At 40.2% G+C, this 21,786-nt stretch overlaps 2 protein-coding genes and 1 long non-coding RNA gene across 8 annotated transcripts; all 3 read left to right on the forward strand.

Annotated features, from left to right (window-relative positions):
* The first annotated feature begins 2,093 nt into the window (after positions 1-2,093).
* LOC124183681 lies at positions 2,094-2,812 on the forward strand. The gene is made up of 3 exons (XR_006871026.1): positions 2,094-2,124; positions 2,245-2,354; positions 2,442-2,812. It is a non-coding gene; the product is annotated as an uncharacterized LOC124183681 (long non-coding RNA).
* A 3,401-nt stretch (positions 2,813-6,213) lies between these two features.
* LOC124183677 (ATP-binding cassette sub-family C member 4-like) lies at positions 6,214-12,890 on the forward strand. Its single transcript, XM_046572457.1, has 17 exons — positions 6,214-6,352; positions 6,435-6,545; positions 6,619-6,964; positions 7,037-7,168; positions 7,249-7,440; positions 7,500-7,808; positions 7,888-8,016; positions 8,099-8,530; positions 8,606-8,911; positions 9,003-9,134; positions 9,252-9,759; positions 10,040-10,270; positions 10,805-11,041; positions 11,135-11,397; positions 11,701-12,146; positions 12,320-12,449; positions 12,549-12,890. Exons 1-17 carry the CDS (start codon positions 6,279-6,281, stop codon positions 12,702-12,704), a joined length of 4,134 nt encoding a protein of 1,377 aa, XP_046428413.1. The 5' UTR covers positions 6,214-6,278; the 3' UTR covers positions 12,705-12,890.
* A 500-nt stretch (positions 12,891-13,390) lies between these two features.
* LOC124183675 (probable multidrug resistance-associated protein lethal(2)03659) lies at positions 13,391-21,575 on the forward strand. Of its 6 annotated transcripts, none has more exons than XM_046572452.1 (19): positions 13,391-13,917; positions 14,067-14,119; positions 14,323-14,479; positions 14,631-14,741; positions 14,822-15,158; positions 15,378-15,509; positions 15,576-15,767; positions 15,883-16,191; positions 16,259-16,384; positions 16,453-16,899; positions 17,979-18,284; positions 18,359-18,496; positions 18,575-19,130; positions 19,210-19,440; positions 19,595-19,831; positions 19,909-20,171; positions 20,375-20,820; positions 20,922-21,051; positions 21,153-21,575. In XM_046572452.1, exons 3-19 carry the CDS (start codon positions 14,406-14,408, stop codon positions 21,297-21,299), a joined length of 4,182 nt encoding a protein of 1,393 aa, XP_046428408.1. In that variant the 5' UTR covers positions 13,391-13,917; positions 14,067-14,119; positions 14,323-14,405; the 3' UTR covers positions 21,300-21,575. The 6 variants fall into 6 exon arrangements, with proteins under 6 accessions (XP_046428408.1, XP_046428407.1, XP_046428409.1 ...); XM_046572451.1 differs by having other exon boundaries at positions 13,391-13,575; XM_046572453.1 differs by lacking the exons at positions 13,391-13,917; positions 14,067-14,119; positions 14,323-14,479; positions 14,631-14,741; positions 14,822-15,158 and having other exon boundaries at positions 15,386-15,509; positions 15,589-15,767.
* Positions 21,576-21,786: the final 211 nt, after the last annotated feature.

Below are 21,786 nucleotides of genomic sequence, written 5' to 3' on the forward strand. Positions count from 1 at the left end.
GCCAATCACCCGCTCTCCCGGATGCCGCAGACACAAAGAGAGCACTTCACAGCCTCCCGTTCCACAACTTTCCGGCCAAGTGCCGGACCGTTTTGTAAGAATTACCATTCCAGTACATTGTTATCGCCGTCGAGAGTATCTTCGAGACTGGAGGCCGCGTTCCCCTCAATGAGGACCGCAGTTATATCGTTGGCAGATGGACACTGCCAACACGACGCCATGGTTGGAAGCGAGTCTGAGTTTTCTGTCAGCAAGGACCACTGCCATCGCTTTCCACCCGGAAAACTTTGGCCGGGATACATCCTTCGTGTGTCTTCGCCAACGATAGGCAACCTGGGCAGTAAGGTGCAGCGACTGTAAACCCATACGAGTGGTGTCAACGAAGAAGTCACAGGCCGAACATTACGCAATATATATCGGTAAGCTCTATAAGCGCGTGGTGTATTCATAACCGACATTCATCACGAGAGAGGTACGATGAAAATTATTTGTAAGAATTTCTCTGTGAATCACCTTGAATTTTTAAGAATTGCAAATAATCAATTTTATTGCCTTTCGATAATTTCCTCGTAAATTGGCTCTCGCAATTTACTATATCGAATATCCTCTCATATGATCTACCAATTTTCCTGAATTACTAATTAACGTCAATCTTTCTCGCCAATTATTGTCTGCCGTAAGTTTTTGTTCTATTCTTCTATCATCACCGTTCCTTGTTCATAAAAAAAGTCGAAAAAACAGTTTCTTCGCGATACTTTTCATCGCCATGAAAAGGAAAGAGTTTGTCGGTCCGTCCGACAAACTTCCGCGATGATCTCGAAAACGGCCGAGTGAAAAATCTGAAACTGATATGACTTGGCAGCCAAGTAATAAGATTATGAATTTAAAATTAGAAATTAAAAAAAAAAAAATTTCTGAAAAACAACAGATGTATACAATTTTTTTCATATAGGGGAAAGTCTTGTATGTACCTTGACCATAGTTTACCTTGAAACATGTAATCGATATAGACGTTAATCACCACCGCAATTTTCCTCTTTCCGATTTTGCACCTCGGTCTGACAGCGGTGAACAACGTGGTCATAGAACGAGTGGCTAATATATATAATCTGATAAGTAACGACGTTGTGCGGGTCGACTTCCTCCTGAGGGACCATCACTTTATTTGGACAACGCTGTTGCAGGTAGTCATTTTCTTATGAGGGACAGCTAAATGATTTCCGACAGAATCTGGCAGAATCATTGGATTACGGATTGGTGACCACCATTATACGTCCGCAGCCGTCTTAACATGTTCCATAGAAACATCCGCATTTACACAAGGGGAAAGGAGAACGGCAGATAACGTTGCCTAGTAGTAGCCGAATCGAGTTTGAATCTCGGCTCGCCGATTAGGCGCCTGAACGACGTGACCCGGCTCAGAAGTTTTGCGAAATGTCTCTTACTAAACCTGATTGACTGGTGCACGCGAAAATAACCACACCATACCGATACTGGGAAAAAGAACTTGATGTAACATAAATTACAGTTAAATCAGTAGTGCTCTTCGATCTGTCAAATCGTCTGCTAAAATACAAGATAACCGTAATGTTAATTGCACAGAGATTGTCGTATTCATGCAAGCGATTTTAATTACGGAAATTTAACATGCGAAGGGATAATTATGATGCTTTCATATATGTTTTTCTTCGTTTTGCCAGCTGCAAATTGCACAACTCGATGCCTACGAAACCTGTTATAAATGGAAACGAGTTTCTTCTAGTTTAGTGGTGACAACCTTGTGTTTCTTACCGTTGTGAACAAGCGATTCTAAACTGGTTTTAAGAGTATGTCACAAACGTAGACAAGCAGTTTCATGGAACAATACTCGACGAACTTTACACTTCACTTGTATATCAGGCATGTTGACAATTGTGCAAAATTTACTCGATTTCGCGAAATTCGAAGACCTTCTGTTGATTATCTCACTTCTTCGAACCCTTCGAATGTAGTGCGATCTCTGGACTTCGAGGTAGCTGGAGGTGGAGCAAATTTTGGCGTTGGACAATGCCAATTGATATGCTTGGCTAGAGCTATACTAAAAAAAAAATCGATTGACGAAGCTACTGCAAATGTCGACAATGGGTCGGTATAAGTACTGTCAGGTTCATTTCTGGCATCATTTGTCAGCTCATCGATGACTTTGTAGATGACAATGTGGCCAATGAGTGGCTTGTGGTTGCAGTACAGATGCTCTGATTCAAGATACCATGAGGTGGAAATTCGCCGACTGTACGGTTTTGATAATAGCACATTGATTGAAAACGATAATGGACAGTGACCGATTATTGGTCATGGAAGCCGGTCGCATCTTGGTATGTAACTCTTAGTCAGATCTAAAAGTCCAGGTTAGAGCTCAGTAGCCATGAAATTATTTTTCTATTTAATCTTACTTTGCACAGGATTTTGGACATCCCTATTTGCTGTTGCAAAATCGAGACGGCCACTTTTCGCTAATGTTTCAAAAAACCGGAAAGGTGATGAGGAAAGAACTTTCGAAGGTTGCTGAGAATGCGAAACGGCTCGATGTTGAATCCAGGAAAATATCGAACGTCGGCACCATCTCTAATATCAGATAGACCAGACATTCATCGTGAAAATAGTTCCAGAACTGACTGAGTCTGACTTCGAATAATCAGATCCTCAAAGGCACTGATGAAAAGCAATTTCGTTGAACCCTTGTCATCGATCATTAGGTACAACAAGATACTTGCGTCTAACGCAGCTGCAGTTTACAGTCAAATATGTAATTAAACGTTTATAAAGCATAAGTACAATACGATACAGTTGTGAGATTTAATCAAGGTGTTCCCGTTTGAAAAAATCCTAAATGTCTTTACCTTTTGTCATTTACCAAAACCTTCACCATCAAGCCTTATGTAAATATCATTTTTATCACTTGTACATGAAAAGTTGGTCTTTGCGTAGCAGTTTAGCGAGACGAAAGTGGCCAATTTCATATCACTATTGTGAAAATAGGTTCACGCCTACGCAGTCCACAATTGCGTCGCATACGTCTTTAGAGAGAAGAAATTGACCACTCGCGTCCCACAAAACTACCACGCAAAGCCCCACCACTTTTCAGTCACCTGTTACAAAAACTATCGTGTGTGACTCAGGCCAAAAGTTGGCGATTGCAACTTGTGTGAGTGCCGCCCTAGCTTCGCTCATTGTCAGGCGCAAACTTCACACTCATCCCAATCGCCAACTTCCGTTCCTCGTCACACAATATACTATTACTTATGAATTCAACCTCTTACATTTGACTGAGAATCTAAATATTGCATAACGAATTCCGTATCAACGTTTAGTTAGACTCCGAATATATGATACCCGTGTTTTCATACAGCTTGTTTAACTTACTTCAGTAATAATTTATCACCTATACACACTGATTACGTACCTAGCAACAGAGGATCAGACGGTATATTTTAACCGGCGCAAATCCAAGCGGTAAACGGGGCGACTAAAGGCTCATATATGTGTAATTATTATTCTTTGGCTTTGAGATAAATCAGGTCTTCACATGTTAAAGCTCATTTTCATGAACGAAGATTGCGTGTAATATTTTTTTCATAACATAATGTCACCCGAGTATATTGCACTTTAATAAAGTAACGGCCATAAGGGGAGAAGCAGGATAAAAATGTCTTTCATCGATAAGTAGGTATCATTGAAATACTACGAACCTAAAAGTATCAGACTTCAAACTCGATCGGTTTGTGCAAAAAAAAAAATTGTAAAATACAAAAAAGTAACTCTTTTCTCAGGATTGACATGACCGATTTGATTGAAAATTCAATATGATATCGAAGAAGTCAAGAGTTTTCATAGACACAATGGACAGATTTTTAGCTTGTTTATATTTATGCTCGGAAAGCATCACAGTGAGAAACACAAACTTGAACGACAATATTTTTCTATCATGAATTTAATACGGTAAAAATATCAGTATAGTCATAAGAAGAGGGGCAGCGTAGACAGTAATGGAGCGTCCAACAAAAATCCCAGCGCGCTGTCTCCCGGGGGGATAAGTTTTATCGACCTATGAAATCGAGGACATCATAGGGAACAGGTAGAAGTTCTAGTATCTAATCAGCAGAAGGAAGTTTTGGCTCGATTACGACAAGGTCCCACCGCCTGGGGCAGGTTGGGCTGATCACGATAATTCCTTTAACTCTGACTGAGGGATCAGACGAACATCACCGATCAGACTCCGGATCCGAACAGCTAGGGGTGCGATCAAGTCAAGCACAGTACGGAACGGAACTTTTCAAACAGAAAACACACAGATATACCGGTGACTCGATCCCCACGTATGTAGTCTAGATATTTGAGAAAAATCCGGTTATAAAATCTGGGCAACTTATACTGTATGCATTTGAGGAAATCCCTAAGAACCAACCACATCGAGGTAAAAAGAATCAATAAGGCAGGGCTAGAAAAATTCGTAGTCCAGTTTGATCAAGGAGAAGCCAACCACTTTACTGGAAGGGGAATAAATAAGATAAATGCGAATTGCGTGGCATTAATCCCCAATTCTTGCATTCTTAAAGTTGGAATCATTCATAGGATCCCTACAGACTTTATAGAGCAGGGCATATGGAAGGGCCTTGACCCCTCATCACAAAGAATAGTCGAAAAGTTTTAAATATGAAGGAGACGAACTGAACTTGAAAAAGGAGACCAAGACTCAGGCGCCGAACTGTGGGGCAGTCTTGGAGAAGTAGAGCTTAGGGACACGGTGCGGTCTCTTGATTTCAAAGTTACGGGGATTGGATCCGACTTCGATGTTGACAATGCCAGCTAATCTGCTCGGCTACAGCAATCCTCAAATACAATCATCTGCTTACAATCGACAAAGAAACATCCAACATTAACTGCACGTGGGTGTAGATCATTTTCAGTCTTACAATTAGTCAGATTTAACATGACTTAAAGATGTTGTGTTTTATTTCAATGAAAACTTACCGATAACGAAGCTTTCAAAAACAGTGAAAAAGGTGATCAGATTTTTTAAATTCACAACCACAATTCATATGTAAATAATGTACAGCAAATGTATTACCAGCACACTCCTGCTGGTTATTACCATAATTATATGAAATCAATATTTGCCATCGTTAAATCAATATTATTATAAATGCTAGCATATCGCACAGTATATGAAATTTTCGTGAAACGAAAACTCATGTACCACAACTGCGAGAAATTATCATAGGTAATTTGTATAAGATCTTACACTCCTAAATAATGAAAGATTATCGTCTGTTTTGATACGCGAAGATATTAACAATATTTTGTTTATTACGGCACCAAAGGTGTTGTGTTGAATCAGCGAAAATACATATACAAGGCACGATATGCGAGATTCGTTGTCTCTTTTCATAACACAAGCTATTGAATCGGCTAGTCGGGGGTGGCGGGGGGGGGGGGGGGGGGGAGGAGGAGGGACCACAATAATCGAACTAAGGACAAGGTGTTCGACACATACATTCGGCGACTCGCATGACTCACACAAGTTAAGCATACAATACACATTTCCAATATTTACACATATATGTACTTATTTCTACAAGTCAAGAAAATATTTAATACACCATTCTAACAGAATGCCTAATATATTTTCACGGCAAGCACAGTAATGGACGTAAAAAAATCTGAGAAGTTATGCGGTGAAGAGAGAAGGGAGGGAGATTATTGACGATATAATAGTAACACAACATAAACGGCGATTTTACACCAAGTTTGAATAAGATTCTTTTTGTAAGATCATTTCACATATTGATCGTATGGGGAATGATATACCAAAAATATTATTTTATCAATAATATGTCCATTTTTTGTTCAATTATTAAAAATCGTAGAAAATTTTTAAAATTGGCAATGCATGCAAAGTGATAGCCTGATTCAATTGATTTGTTGAGTATTTTCACTTTTTCAAAACGTAATTCGATGTATTTGATCAAAATATTACTAAAAAATGCGAATATTACTTATTGTGACCTTGATGAAAATTTGATATCAAAAAATGTCACGACGCGAATGTAAGCCTGATAAACGAGCAACGACAGCCAGAATTTATTGAGGTGCCTGGAGTTATGCCAACATAGCGTGCAGATAACAATATTTGAACTGCACTTTTCCATACTCTAGTGTAAAATTCAGACGTGACCATTATTCATTCGAAAATTGTTCATAGTGAGGAATTGACCTGTAAGCTGACCTGGAATAAAGTTATGAACACCAATGAAAGAGACGGAAAAAAATGTCCAGAGGAAACTTCAAACATATTGAGTAACCTGTTTTTCTGGTAAAGAAAGGCTAGCTATTGAATCACAACAAAGTAGCTGGTTAGAATAAAATATAAAAAAAAAAAATGTTCTTGACCTCAGGTGGATGGTACCGATTTTCCGGAAGGGTGCGAAGAGCAATTTGCAGATAACCGATTTGTGCGATCCCCCGAAGTCCGATGAGTCTGAAGGCCTCGGTGACAGGCTCGAAAGGTTAGCAAGGCAAGATCAAAATCATAACTCACTCTCGGAAATGGTGATGAAGTGTATTATGCTCTCGGTCTAGAGAATGGAGGAAGGAATTGAAGAGATCGAGCGACAAGTCGGAGAGTAAGCCAAGCTTGTTTCGAGCACTGTGTCGAGCATTCTGGGTTCCGTTCGTGCTGCAAGGAGCAATCATATTCTGTAAAGAGATGATGGCTTGCATGATGGTGCCAGTGCTCCAGGGAAAGGTTATCAGCTACTTTGACCCTGGACAAAAATTGATGGATCGTCAACAGGCCCTGATATACGCTGGTCTCCTGGTCCTCCTAACTTTGGTCAACGTTTTGATCGATCATAATTACTATGCGCGAACGTTTGAACTGGGGATGCGATTCCGAGTTGCGTGTTCCGCCCTAATCTACCGCAAGGCGAGTGCACTTCGACTCGTAAAACATATATACACAAGACAAGACGGATTTTATATGTCGAACGTATTTCAGGTTCTGCGCCTGAATCAGTCTGCATTCGGAAGGACGGCTGAAGGTCAAATCACGAATCTGATAAGTAATGACCTCGCCCGCTTCGACATTGTCTTGCCATTCCTTAACTTCATCTGGATCGTGCCAATGCAGGTAATTTTCGGAAGCTACGTGACGTGCGTCATGGCGTGAAATTATGGTTCGGACCACTTACTTTTCTACAATCATTACAGGTATTGCTGTTGGGATACATGATGTGGCAATTAGTCGGTGAGGCTGTCCTGGTAGGAATCGGCGTAATGATCATGCAGACGATGCCTATACAAGGGTACTTAAGCCACATTGCTGGTATACTGAGGGCCAAAATTGCTGTCAAAACGGACGAAAGGGTGCAACTGATGAGTGAGCTCGTTTCCGGAATACAGGTACAGTGCTATGAGCTCTTATCTCCGTACAACCCGAAATGAACCCTCTTTACTTGTAGGTGGTGAAAATGTACTCCTGGGAAAAACCCTTCCAGACATTGGTGTCTAAAACTCGAGCGTTGGAGATCAAGCTGATTCGTTATACGTCGTACTTGAACGGAATACTCATGGGCATTACGGTGTTCGCTGACAGAGTAACACTATTCCTAACGCTTGTCACCTTTGTGCTAAGTGGCAATACCCTAAACGCTAAACTTACCTACACGTTAGCTACCCTATTTAATTTACTTCAACTGGCTTGCGCTTTTCGCTTCCCTATAGTTCTTATCACGATTGGAGAGACTCGTGTGACTTTGGAAAGAATAACGGTCAGTGGAACAACTTAAATTTCGTATACGGTAAGTTTGCAATTCACTTGAGGATTGCAATCCATTTTATTGTTGACAGAAATTTTTACTATTGGACGAAGTGGAACCTTCAAAGGAATCTGAATTTTCGGCTGACAATGGCAGGCTGACTAACGAAAAATATACAATTAATGAAACACGTCTACAAAATGGGAATAGAACCGAAATGGTGAATTTCGACGTGAAATGATATAGCTATACTAGTATTCTGAAATGACGTATTGTATCTTTCATGATGTCTTTGTTCTCAGGAGTCTCTATTGACCAACAGAATGGGATACGTAGAGAGCAGTGGTAAACTGATTATAGAAAAGACTAAAGTAGGTGAACAAATTGAACGTGGTGTTGAAATCGAAATGGTGAACGTCTTCGCAAACTGGGTCCATGATCAGCTGCCACCTACTTTACACGAAGTATCACTGAAAATAAAGCGTCACTCACTTTCTGTGCTTGTGGGGCCTGTAGGCTCGGGAAAATCATCTTTACTCCACCTTTTACTGGGTGAGTTGTCAGTCAGAGCTGGAGGACTGTCGTTATTTAGTGGCGAAAACAGTGAGAAAACTAAAATCGGCAGACGGGACATTCGAATCTCTTACGCAAGTCAAAATCCTTGGATATTTCCCGCCACCATTCGCGAGAATATCATTTTCGGACAGTCATACGACAAAAAGAGATATCAAAAGGTGATCAAAATTTGTCTCTCTCGCGGGAATCCTGTTGAATTAAATACCTTTCGGTACACTCAACGCGTTTTCTAGGTGACGGAAGCTTGCGCACTCGTCAGAGACTTCGCTCAGCTTCCTCAAGGCGACTTGAGTCAGGCTGGAGAGAGAGGAGTCTGTTTGTCAGGGGGCCAAAAAGCTCGGGTGAACCTGGCAAGAGCCCTTTACAGAGAAGCTGATCTCTACTTGCTTGACGATCCTTTAAGCGCGGTCGATTCTCACGTGGGTAATCACTTGTTCAAAGAGTGCATCCGAGAGTTTCTAAAAAACAAGACCCGAATTCTAGTTACTCATCAATTACAATATCTTCGGCAAGCTGACACTGTCATAGTTCTGAATCGCGTGAGTTGAGACCATCATTTTACATCGTTAGTTTGACCTGTTCAGAAAATTACAGAATAGTTGGCTTGATCTTTGGAACGTCTGATTGCAGGGCACCGTCAAGTGTCAGGGAACATATGAGGAGCTTGCTCAGATGAATCCCGATTTCCTGGCTTCGAAACAGTTGGAGGAATCCGACGAACCTAGAGTCAAAAACACTGACGAGGAGAACATGGAAGACGAGGTAGTCGCAGTTAACTATTACACGAGCAAGTAAACATATGTTGCAATGATCCTAGATCAGTTGATACTCATCTTGCGGTTGATCTCCGTTACTGAAAAGCTTCACGTGTGCTTATAGGAAATCACTTCGTCTGTGAATGATCAAGCTACGGAACTTTCTGAGAGCAAGGAGAATTTGGAGGATGTGGATGAGGAGGAAGTTGTGACAGGAAGAATAACGAGTAAAGTGTATAAGCGATACTTCTTGGCAGGTGGTAATCCATGCTCATTGATTTTTATAACGGCAACAATTATAATCGCGCAAGTGACCGCAAACACAAGTGATTACTGGTTGACCTACTGGACAAACCAGGATAGTCTAAGAAGTGCTGGCAATAATACAAGCTGCTCGAACCATACCAGGCATGATGATCAAGAGACCCAATGGTTTGACAAATACGGACTGCTGCGTAGAAATGTCGCGATTTATGTTTACACAGCGATAATTGTCACTTGCGTTTTCTTTCTCTTACTACGCAGTATTTTTTGTGTCAGAGTGTGCATGAACGCCAGTTGCAACCTACACAATTACATGTTCGAGAACCTTCTGCGGGCACCCATGAAATTCTTCAACGCCAATCCGTCTGGTACGTTAGATATTTCAACCCAGAGGTGAACGATTTTAGCTACATATTATAGAAATCAAACCCAGTTGTTTTTTCGAATCAGCATCGAGATTATCACCGCATGAAAATTACTCAGATTCGAGATTGAAACTGGGAAATTTCAATACTCACGATCCTGTTCTGTTTCTCTGTCTCTTCGTCACTATATTGTGATCTTAAGAGTCTGTTCAAACCTGCTTTATCCTTTATGGTGCATCTTTTGGGAAGAAGCTCACGATTAATTATCCTATTCCCTATGCAGGTAGAATTTTGAACCGATTTTCGAAGGATGTAGGCGTAATGGATGAACAAATCCCTAGAACCTTGATTGATGTGGTTCAGACTATTACTCTTACGATGGGTATCTTTGCTATGGTAGCCGTCATTAACCCGTGGACCATGATACCTGTGATAATATCAGGAGTAATTTTCTATGTCATCAGGATCTATTATCTCAGAACAGCTCGAGACATCAAGCGACTTGAAGGAGTAGGTAAGTTATGTTATACTTGCAAGGAACCCTAAATTGGTCGACTCCTCTGATTGTTATTCAGTTAATACATGTTGTAGTGCATCGAAAACTAAGAGACACGTATATTTCTTGTTCTACTAATAAACGGTTTAGAAGGGTGAAAACCAAAGATGGGTATCCAACGGGCCGATTTCTTGATGCGCTTGATGAATTTGAATGAAGCCAACGCTGAAATGTTTTGTTAATGAATAGAAATATGTTTATTTAACATAATAAATAGAAAATTTTGGGGGTCGTTTTCACTCCTCTGCATCGATTATTAGCAGATAAAAAAATGTACGTGTCTCTTGGTGCGCGATGCACTGCAACATATATAAACTAAATCAAAATGGGAGTAGACGACTTACCTAGGGTTCCTTGTAGAAACTTGACCCATATTCAGACAGTTTAGGTAACGTAATTTTTGAATATTTATCCCTCTGTATTAATATCAAATTTACGATGAATATTACCAAACATCTTTCATCTAATAGACGAATGCGATAATAATTGCAGTGAAAAGTCCTGTCTTTACTCACATCAAGTCTACTCTGGACGGACTGACGACCATTCGAAGCGGAGGTCCGATGGTGGGAGAAATGCTGCGTAAAGAATTTGATCAACTTCAAAACGTGCACTCAGGTGCCTGGTATCTCATCATTATCGCATCTTCTGCCTTTGGTCTTGTCCTCGATCTTGTTTCTTCTAGCTACATGGCTTTCGTTTGTTTCGCCTTCATTCTGATAGACAACGGTACGTCTCACTGGATCTAAAGCGACAAGCGTCACTGAAGACTAGCAGAGATTAGGGGTACTCTCGAAGTTTCTCAATTGATGATATTTGTAGGAAATATTCTCGGAGGGTCTGTAGGCCTGGCCATATCCCAAAGTCTTACGCTGAACGGAATGGTTCAGTGGGGAATCAGAAGGAGTACGGAACTAGTATCGCAAATGGTCTCAGTTGAGAGACTACTTCAATACACGGACATACCCAAAGAGGGACCTTTCACGACTGACAAGCCTCCTCCGACCACTTGGCCTTCTAATGGTGGTTTAGTCTTCAAGGGTGTTTCTATGAAATATGCTGAAGACAAGCCTCCGGTCCTAAGGGTAACTTTGGAAATATTACTTTGATTCGTGTACATACTGCAAATGCACTGCTGTGTTAGTTGGAAATTTCGACAGTCATAATTTACTCGCTAAGACTTGTTCCAAAATCTGACTTTTCGCTGAGGTCGTTTTAAATTTTTTCATAAATTTATTTAACGAGCGGTTTACAGGATGACTATAAATTCGACTAGATTCATTTATTGAACGAAGATTCTTTAAAGCAAAAGTTTCAATGCCTGAACAGTGTGAATACACATTCACCTCTGCAATGTCTGTATCTTTTCTCCCATCACATCATTATAGGATCTGACAGTGACCATAGAGCCTGGCTGGAAGATTGGCATAGTCGGCAGAACTGGTGCAGGAAAATCTTCGCTCGTCTCAGCGCTCTTCCGTTTGAACGGAGATGGACTGGACGGTGAAATACTGTTGGACGGAATAAATACGAAGTCGATAGGACTGCACGAGCTGCGCCCCCACATCTCAGTCATCCCTCAGGAGCCAATATTGTTCTCGGCAAGTCTTCGGTACAACTTGGACCCCTTTAATGAATATTCGGACGACGAGCTGTGGGACAGTCTTCGAGAAGTGGAACTTGGAGATACGGTGCAATCTCTTGACTTCAAAGTTGCTGAGGGTGGATCTAACTTCAGTGTTGGACAACGCCAGCTTATCTGCTTGGCCAGAGCGATCATCAGAAATAAACAGCTGCTCATACTCGATGAAGCAACAGCCAACATTGACCGCAGGTTAGTGTACACTACGTTAAGACCCATGTTTTTATCTTAACTACGTCGGTTTTGTGTTTTGTATGGCAAAAAATTATTCGCTAATCTTCTGAGCTGTTGATTTAACCCTCCCTAATCCGGTGCCAGGATTCATGACTCCTATTCAACCATAAGTGTACTCGTCATTTTTCTAGCACTGACGAGCTGATTCAAAATACCATAAAACGAAAATTCGCCCATTGCACGGTCCTGACGATAGCGCATAGATTGAACACGATTATGGACAGTGACAGAGTTTTGGTCATGGAGGAAGGCTGTATTGTTGTATGTATAGTGATTTGAGATCGATCCTAAAGTTTGGGAACCAAAATTGCAGGTGTGTAAACAGTGGTTAAATCTGATTCTTATTAATTTCTTACGCAGGAATTTGGTCCTCCGCATTTACTGTTGAAAAATCAAAATGGCCAGTTTTTCCAAATGCTCCAACAAACAGGAACGGCGACAGCGGCTAAACTTTCCCAAACTGCTGAAAGATCGTATTTCTTGAATTCCAAGTGTAAGAAAGTAATGGAAAGATGATAACGGAACTTTGCAGTGAAAATGAAACTACTGAAGATAAAACATCGGCATTCTTGTTATTGTCATTCTTTATTTGTCACATTCCAATTCATCGCGTATTTACCATATTATGATATTGTGTATAAAACAATATTTCACAAAAAATCTTTATCTAAAATAAAGTTACCCGTTTCCATTTCATTCCTGTGTCGGTGGATTCAAATTTGATATTTTTGGTACGTGTAATACATATTCTACGGAAAGACTGGAACATCTGGCTGCTAGAAATTTGTGTCAGAATTAGAGCGAGTGCTATACTGATTCAGTACATTACCTAAGAGAATACGCTGATATGTTAAATCCCCGGAGTATGAAAATCTTGGTCGAAGGCTTGAATTAGAAAAAAGTGCTGTGGTTACATTGGTTTTCTTATTTCAAATATAAGTCGTGGGATTTTGATACAAGTGAATTTTAAGTAAAAGCGAATCGAACCCTAATGAAACTTATTAAACCACATGACGGAAAATAATAATTTATTGAATTGTCATAGTAAAAATTACAATAATTCTGATAGTTGATAAGTCGAAAGAACATTTGTGAATATAAATTCAAGTTTGTGGTGGATATCACAACGGTACGTGTAATTTCGTCTCGAAAAATCTACTTTTCACAAAATTACCGAATATAAAATCAACTGATTATTTTTTCTACACATGATTTAAGGAAGAATTACCTTATCGTTATTTTATGACATTCGTTCGATGATTTGTGAACATGACATAAATGATTTAACATATGCCAACTCGTGCGGCAACTCAATTGCGATTATATTTAATTGATACAAGTTGAATTATACGGCCACGTGGCGTCATGCCACCTCCACATGTGTTACGTAAGTACTATTCCATCCTATCTCCTCATTTACACATTGATAACCATCACAGGTTTCCTCTCTTCAGAGTGTTAGTAATATTTGACTTACTTTGCAATCTATCAAGTCTTGCTGGATTTTTCACTGTGAAATCCCCTCAGAAGGGTAAACAGACATTTGCATTCACATTTAAATGAGCAAACAAAATTACGTACTCAATAAATGAGTCTTGGAGTTTTTCAGCATTACGTTTGAACCCTTTGATTAACGGCACTATGGAGTTCTGATGGCCTATTGGTTTCTTTAATTTCGCGGTGTCGTAATAATTCACTACATAAAACGAGGTTAACGAATAGTAAATGAGTGAGTGAAACTGAAAGTTCTATATCTATATAGGAGTGCTTGACCTATAAAAGAAGGCGGGAAGGAAGAGGGGGGGCTTGTTATCTTTGAGCACATTGACGGTGGCGGCGCGACACAGTCATAGATATTAATTTTATGAATCTTTTTAGGTTTCATGAGCAAGCTAAAGGGCATTTGATGAGTTTTATAGTTAGCGATCACAGTGAGTAGTGTCCGAATTTTATTCTTCACCTGAAAGCAAATACCTACTTATTTGTTTACCTACGTGGAAATCGTCCACAAGGACTGAAAGATTGTTCTGTATAATTTTTATTTTTTTTTTTCAATTCGTATTAGGTTCTTATTTCTTTAAGTTTCTAGACCGTATTTATAAACTTTTTTTTACTATTTTTGTTTTTCACGTAGAAAGAACAATCAGTATTCATTGCGAAGTGTATGATATATGCATATAAAAAACTACGACGCCAAGAATGATAAGTGTCTGAAATATGGACGCGAAGAAAAAACAGGTGTTAAGAAATCCCAAGGAAACTGCAAATATACTGAATTGGCTATTTTTCGGGTAAGAATTGCTCAAAGATTTCGAAATCGGAATAAAAAAATGAAAAATAATAATAAGTGTAATAACAAGTTACAAATTACTGTATCCTCTGTTAGTTTTTTACACCAAGAAGAACTCCCGCCACGAAGTGGATCATTTTTTTGAATTACAGATGGACATTGCCTATTTTCCGAGAGGGATACAAGCGGGACTTGCAAATTGAAGATTTGTACGACCCACTAAAGTCCAATGAATCGGAAAGCCTCGGCGACCGTCTCGAGAGGTTAGGAAAATTGTCATTAATTGTCACTTATGATCCGTTCACTTGTAAGGTATTCCGTTATGAATTATATTTTGTTCCAGAGAATGGAAAAAGGAGTTGGCGAAAAGGCCCAAAAGTCAGCCAAGTCTGTTGCGGGCACTGATCAGGATATTCTGGTTACCGTCCATGATCCAAGGAGTGGTATTATTAATCCAGTTGATGGTGCTGGAAATTATGCTGCGAGTATGCCAAGGATGGGTGATCAGCTATTTTGATACGGATCAAAATTCCACCACGCCAAACCAGGCTCTGTTCAACATTGGTATCTTGATTTTTGTCTCTGTCAGCATCGTATTTATCGACCATCACAACGATTTGCGTGCCCAGGAAATTGGCATGTGCGTCAGGATTGCTTGCTGCTCGATGATATACCGAAAGGTAGAAGCTGTTGCTTTCGTAAATTGAGACTTTTGTTTATCAAATTGACATCAAAGAGAACACCATTTGAATACATTATCGTAGGCACCATAGCTAGTTAGTCTTGTTAAAGGAAGATTTTCATTTTTATGGCACTTTAGGAAATTTTATAAAATAACAGGAATGGAGTAAATTGACGGTACATGTTAAAAAGAAAACTAATATCACGATGGTCTTCAGGTTTTACGCCTTGATCTAAGTACAACGAGGAATGGAGCAACTGGAAAAGTGGCCAATTTGATAAGTAACGATGTAGCTCGATTCGACACGGTTTTGATATACCTCCACTTTATTTGGATCATGCCGTTCCAGGTAATACTATCATGAAGTTAAAGTTTCAACTGCACGGTAAAGCAACTGATTGGAGTATGATTACAGATATTATTGATAGGATATGTGATGTGGGAGTCTGTGGGTTTTGCAACGTTGGTAGGAGTCGGAGTGATGATAACCCAAACTTTTCCTATTCAAGGGTACTTAACTCGAGTTGCCGCCAAGTTGAGATCAAGCATCGCAGAAAGAACTGACGAAAGAGTACAAGTCATGAGCGAAATGATTTCTGGAATACAGGTATTATGGAAGCTGACATTGAGAATGATGTAGGTTGAGTGTGTCGGACTGGATTTCCGTGATAGTATCTTTCAAATAATTCACGACGTATACATTGAGAGAACTTTTGCTGCAGGTAGTGAAGATGTACTCATGGGAGGAACCATTCGAGTCGATAGTATCGAAGGTTAGAGCTATGGAGATGAAACTAATCACTTATTCAGCGTACCTGAGAGGAACGCATCTCGGCATGATGAATTTCTCTGGACGGGTAACAATTTACGCGACAATGGTCACTTTCGCACTGATGGGAAATTCTTTGACTGCAGAAGTAGTCTTTCCAGTGTCCAGTCTGTTTCACGCTCTGCAAATGACGTGTGCTATATTGCTCCCGCAAGCAGTTATCCAGGCGAGCGAAGCTGCTGTGTCTTTGAGAAGAGTAACGGTGAGTCTACACTCTTCGTTCATACATGTTCACGATTTATTTACGACTATTTCTTAATTTTATCCAGGAATTTTTGTTGCTGGACGAAGTGAAGAAACTGAAACATCTTGAACCCACGTCGAAAGATGCGACGCGAGAAAATGAAAATCGTTCTGCAAATGATGTGTTGGAGAACGAAAAAGAAGATGAACTGGTTAGTGCTATTTGTCGACTGGTACATTCGCGGAGTGTTGTTGTAACTGACATAAGTAGTTGCTTTAGGAGCCGTCGCTGGGGAACAAAGACAGAGTACCAACAGAAATCGACCGTCTCACAAACGATGAGATGCGTGACATGGAAAACGAGATAAGTGGAAAGTTTAAGCGTGGGATTGAGATTGAAATGGTCAGTGTCATGGCCAATTGGATTAGCGGACAGCAACCGCAAACTTTGGTCGAAGCTTCAATGAAAATAAAGAGTCGATCACTCGCCGTGATTGCGGGCTCTGTTGGCTCCGGAAAGTCATCATTGCTGCACCTTCTGCTAGGTGAGTTGCCGGTCGAGTCTGGAAGACTGTCGTTCTTCACTTGCAAAGACAGTGAGAAATTGAGAATCAGCAGTCGAGATATTCGCATTTCGTACTCTGGCCAAGATCCATGGCTATTCTCCGCCTCCGTACGTGACAACATTCTCTTCGGCCAGCCGTACGACGAGGAACGCTACCAAGAGGTGCAATGATAAAAATCAAATAACTTGATAAAAAAGTATCCGTGGTGTGCCCACCTCATCGAGTTTCTTCATTCTGTTAAATGTTGCAGTATATCAAAAAACGTTAGACACGTATTTTTTTTACACGACAATGCCACCGGTAGAGGTATAGGAATGACCCCTGAAGTTTACTTCCAAATATCCATTACCTAGGGTTTCTCGGGAATGATGTAAAATGTTTTGATAAAAGTAATTTAATAACTAAAACTAACAGACAATAAAATGCGTAGTGTTTTTACTCTCTAGGATAACGTTCCATATTTTCTTGAAAGTAAATTTTAAAAGAGGTCCTTACTATTTAGATCGCTAGATTAGCATATAAGAAAAAAAGCGTGTCTAATGTTTTTTGATATACTACAACATCAAGTTGGTCCTTATTTGGAGGTTGGAAAAATTTCCATTGGGATGCCCCCCCCCTCCGTCTATTCCAAGTCATTAAAAAAAAAAACTGTGCAATGTTTGAAGCTTTTACGTCCACTGGAATACGTGCCTGTAAGCTCCGAAAGTTTTAAATGTAAAATACATGTAGTTTTTATAACCAATTATTTTGTTTTGTATGATTTTGGTATAAGTGAAGCGAACGATTTGAATCTTGACAGATTTGTTGCTTACAAGGATAGGACTAAACAGTGAAAATTTAAAAATTTTATCATAATTTTGTAATATATTTCTTTTTATACATAAGCTTAATAGCATAACTTTTATTAGGCTCATACATAAGGAAACAATAATTCTGTCATTATAAGCAACAACTCTGCCAAGTTTCAAATGAGTCCCGTAATTTATACCAAAGTTATCCACTGTCACGAGAACTACATTTCATTTTTGCATTTAAAACGTAGAGGCTTAAATCTTTGCACAGATTTTCTTTTGAAAGATTTGGAACAGATCTGGGGAAAGTCCGAAATGTTTCCAACACGCAAATAAAAACCACCCTATACGACATACCTTAAAATGAAGAAAATCGGTGAGATGCACCTCGATTACTAAATTCCTTGTCAACCCTGCACAAGCTTGTGAACTTATATCACTGTTTACAGGTAACGGAAGCTTGTGCACTGGCTAAAGACTTTGAACAACTGCCCCACGGCGATTTGAGCTTCGTTGGAGAAAGAGGAGCATCGTTATCAGGAGGTCAAAGAGCTCGAGTTAATTTGGCTAGAGCCGTTTACCGAGACGCTGATCTGTACTTACTGGACGATCCTCTCAGTGCTGTAGATACTCAAGTCAGTCGTCACTTGTTCAACAAATGCATCAAAGGCTTCCTAAAAGACAAGACCCGAATCCTTGTTACTCATCAGCTGCAATTTTTAGGACAAGTGGATGATGTTATCATCATCGATCAAGTAAGCAGAATGAATGCGTTATTCATTATTGGTTCAAGTACAAGGCACCATTGTTCCTGGTTTTTTGATTACAGGGTAAAGTGAGGTGTCAGGGTACTTACGACGAAATTGCTGAAACCAGCCTTTTCCGTGAATTAAGTTCTCACGAACTGGGGGTACACGAAGTGGTCAAAGAAGCAGAAGAAGGTCGCGAGAATGACACGGATGACATGGTATCGCTGATAAAATTTGGAATACACGTTTTAGGATTTGGAATCCGATGAGTCTCAAATCACAAACTTTGCTTGCAGGCAGCCGATGTAACTGTAGGTTTCACCGATGCATTGCAGAAAGTTTCTAAGGGTACTGAAGAACCTGAAGATTTGAACGAGGAGGAAATCGAAAAAGGAACAACATCAATACAAGTATATAAGAGTTACTTTTTGGCAGGTGGTAATCCGTGCACGCTGATATTACTTATCGTAATATTCATAATCGCACAAGCAGTCACAAATATAAGTGATTATTGGCTGTCCTATTGGACAGATCACAATTCAATCGCAGGTGCACTGAAATTGAACGCTTCTGGAAATAATGGTAACACGTCTTCCCAAAATATTGATGCCAAAAATACTACAGAGGTGTCTGCCCTTACCGAATCACTGTGGTTCGATAAATCCGAATTGCTAAGTACAAACGTCGCGATTCAAGTCTATACAGCATTGATTGTGACGAATGTTTTATTAATTTTCGTGCGCAGTGTGTTTTTTATAAGAACATGCATGAAAGCCAGTCGAAATGTACACAACTCCATGTTTTCCAACCTCTTGCGGGCTCCCATGAGATTTTTCAATACAAATCCAGCTGGTATGTTAAACCGGATTCTGACGAACTAATTACACTCTAAACTTCGTGAAAGATTTTTAAACTCGTTTCTATCACCCAGGCAGGATTTTAAACCGTTTCTCGAAGGATATGGGAACTATGGACGAAATTCTGCCTAAAGCGATGTTAGAAACATGTCAGATTCTCGCAGTCACAATTGGAATATTTTCCATCGTAATCGTCGTCATACCATTGGCGGTTGTCCTTGTAATCATAATAACTGGACTTGTATATTTCGTCACAATCTTCTGCGTCAAAACCACCCAAGACATTAAGCGGCTGGAAGGGATCAGTAAGTCACAGTTTATTTAGGTACAGTCCATTATCAATTTTCAAACTAGAAATTTGTAAAAACTGTACACAGAAGATGAGGATTTGTGTATTTGTAAAATCCATTTCTCCTATACGGTACATTGCATAAATTAAACTGGTGACAATGATTCCAGCCAAAAGTCCAGTGTTTTCACAAGTCAGCTCGACTCTGGATGGTCTGACGACTATAAGGAGCAGGGGCAGGTTAGTCGAAGTGATGCTGCGAAAGGAATTTGACCGTTATCAAGACAAGCACACCAGCGCCTGTTACTTAACAATATCCACATTGACTGCATTCGGATTTGCGATAGACCTGATTTCATGCTTGTTTACAACCTGCGTCTGCTTATCGTTCATATTCATTGGCCCTAGTGAGTATCTCGTGATTAAACGAGGGAGTGATCAGGAATCGGAACACTGCGATTCTGATCACCGCTGTTTATTGCAGGAAACTTTCTCGGAGGGTCTGTGGGTCTTGTGATTTCACAGTGCATCAACTTAACTGGCTTAATTCAGTTTGGAGTCAAACTATGTGTTCAAGTGATCTCACAAATAACTTCAGTGGAGAGGATTCTTCAGTATACGAACTTGCCCAAAGAGGGACCTTTCACCACTGACAAGCCTCCTCCGGTCGATTGGCCTTCTAAGGGTGACTTGGCATTCAATCATGTCTCCATGAAATACGCTGACGCTGAGCCACCAGTATTGAAGGTATGCGTACCAAGATGAAATTGTTCAATATCCATTATTCCATTTCAAAAGTAAGTTATCTTCGTTTTATCTACTTGAAAATGTATCTCACAGTCAAATCACTTATTCCACCGACTGATCGAATCTTGTACATCGAAAACTTATCTTGAAAGTGACGTTAAACGATTGCCTCTGAGTTTCGTTCTTCTGTTTCTTTGCCTTAGGATCTTAATATGCACATAAATCCAGGTTGGAAGGTTGGAATTGTGGGAAGAACTGGTGCTGGAAAATCATCGCTCATCTCAGCGCTGTTTCGATTGGCGGAAGACGGTCTGGAAGGGGAAATACTGTTGGACGGAATCAACACGAAGTCTATAGGTCTGCGAGAGCTGCGCCCTTGCATCTCGATCATACCTCAAGTGCCAGTATTATTCTCAGCAAGTCTTCGCTACAACTTGGACCCCTTTGATCAGTACTCGGACGTTGAGTTGTGGGACAGCTTGCGGGAAGTCGAACTTGGCGATGCCGTACAATCCCTCGACTTTGAAGTTGCCGAGGGCGGAGCCAATTTCAGTGTCGGGCAACGTCAACTTATCTGCTTGGCCAGAGCCATTCTGAGAAACAATCGGTTACTCGTCCTTGACGAAGCTACCGCCAACATTGACCGTAGGTTAGTACGGAGCGTGTTGATTTCAGTGCTGTTGCGATGAATTGATATCACATATTTTACTGATTTTTTTGCATCGTCAATATTCCTTCATCTGTTTTCAGTACCGACGCCTTGATTCAAAACACCATAAGACGAAAATTCACCAATTGCACGGTGTTGACGATAGCCCATCGTTTGAACACGATTATGGACAGTGACAGAGTCTTGGTCATGGAGGGGGGCTGCATTGTGGTTCGTATCTAGAATTTGAACTGCCTCCCAAAAGTCTAAAATTCAAAATTGCCCAGAATTGAGCAGTGCTGAGGTCCCATTCTTTTTCATTGCTCCCGCAGGAATTTGGTCCTCCGCATTTGCTGTTGAAAAATCCGAATGGCTACTTTTTCCAAATGCTACAACAAACGGGAAAGGCGACCGCGGAGAAACTTGCACAGATTGCTGAAAGCTCCTATACTAAGCTAGCTACGAATACAACGAAGTAGCAAGTGAAATAAAAATTCTCAGCAGTGCAGTGGAGTGATGATGAGTTTAGAGCGAAACAAAGAATACAGAAGCCTTGAATCGTGGTTGCATTATTATTGTTATAATTTACTGTCAAGATTTACTGTGCTTACGATTAAGGTTGTGCACATATTTCTAGCAATAATTGTCTTCTTCTCCTATCGAGAAATCCCTGAAATACATAGAAAATTCGTCAGTAATATTCATGTCAAAGACATCGAACATAAATAATTAAATATGCTCACAATATACCAGAATGAGGTTTTCCAGATATTTATTTACATTTCGGACATTCCTCACAACCTGCTAACATAGGACTGATGATGACTACCGTTGGTAATTGTTTTCAAACATCTAGACTGGTATATTGAAACATATCAATATGTCGCACTCCAGTTTCCGATGCCGTGTATCTCTGGAGAGAAATCGTTAGTACCCAGAGTAACCGAAGTCAAGATGTTTAGTGCC

This window comes from Neodiprion fabricii, chromosome 5, assembly GCF_021155785.1.
Source record: "Neodiprion fabricii isolate iyNeoFabr1 chromosome 5, iyNeoFabr1.1, whole genome shotgun sequence".
NCBI lineage: Eukaryota > Metazoa > Arthropoda > Insecta > Hymenoptera > Diprionidae > Neodiprion > Neodiprion fabricii.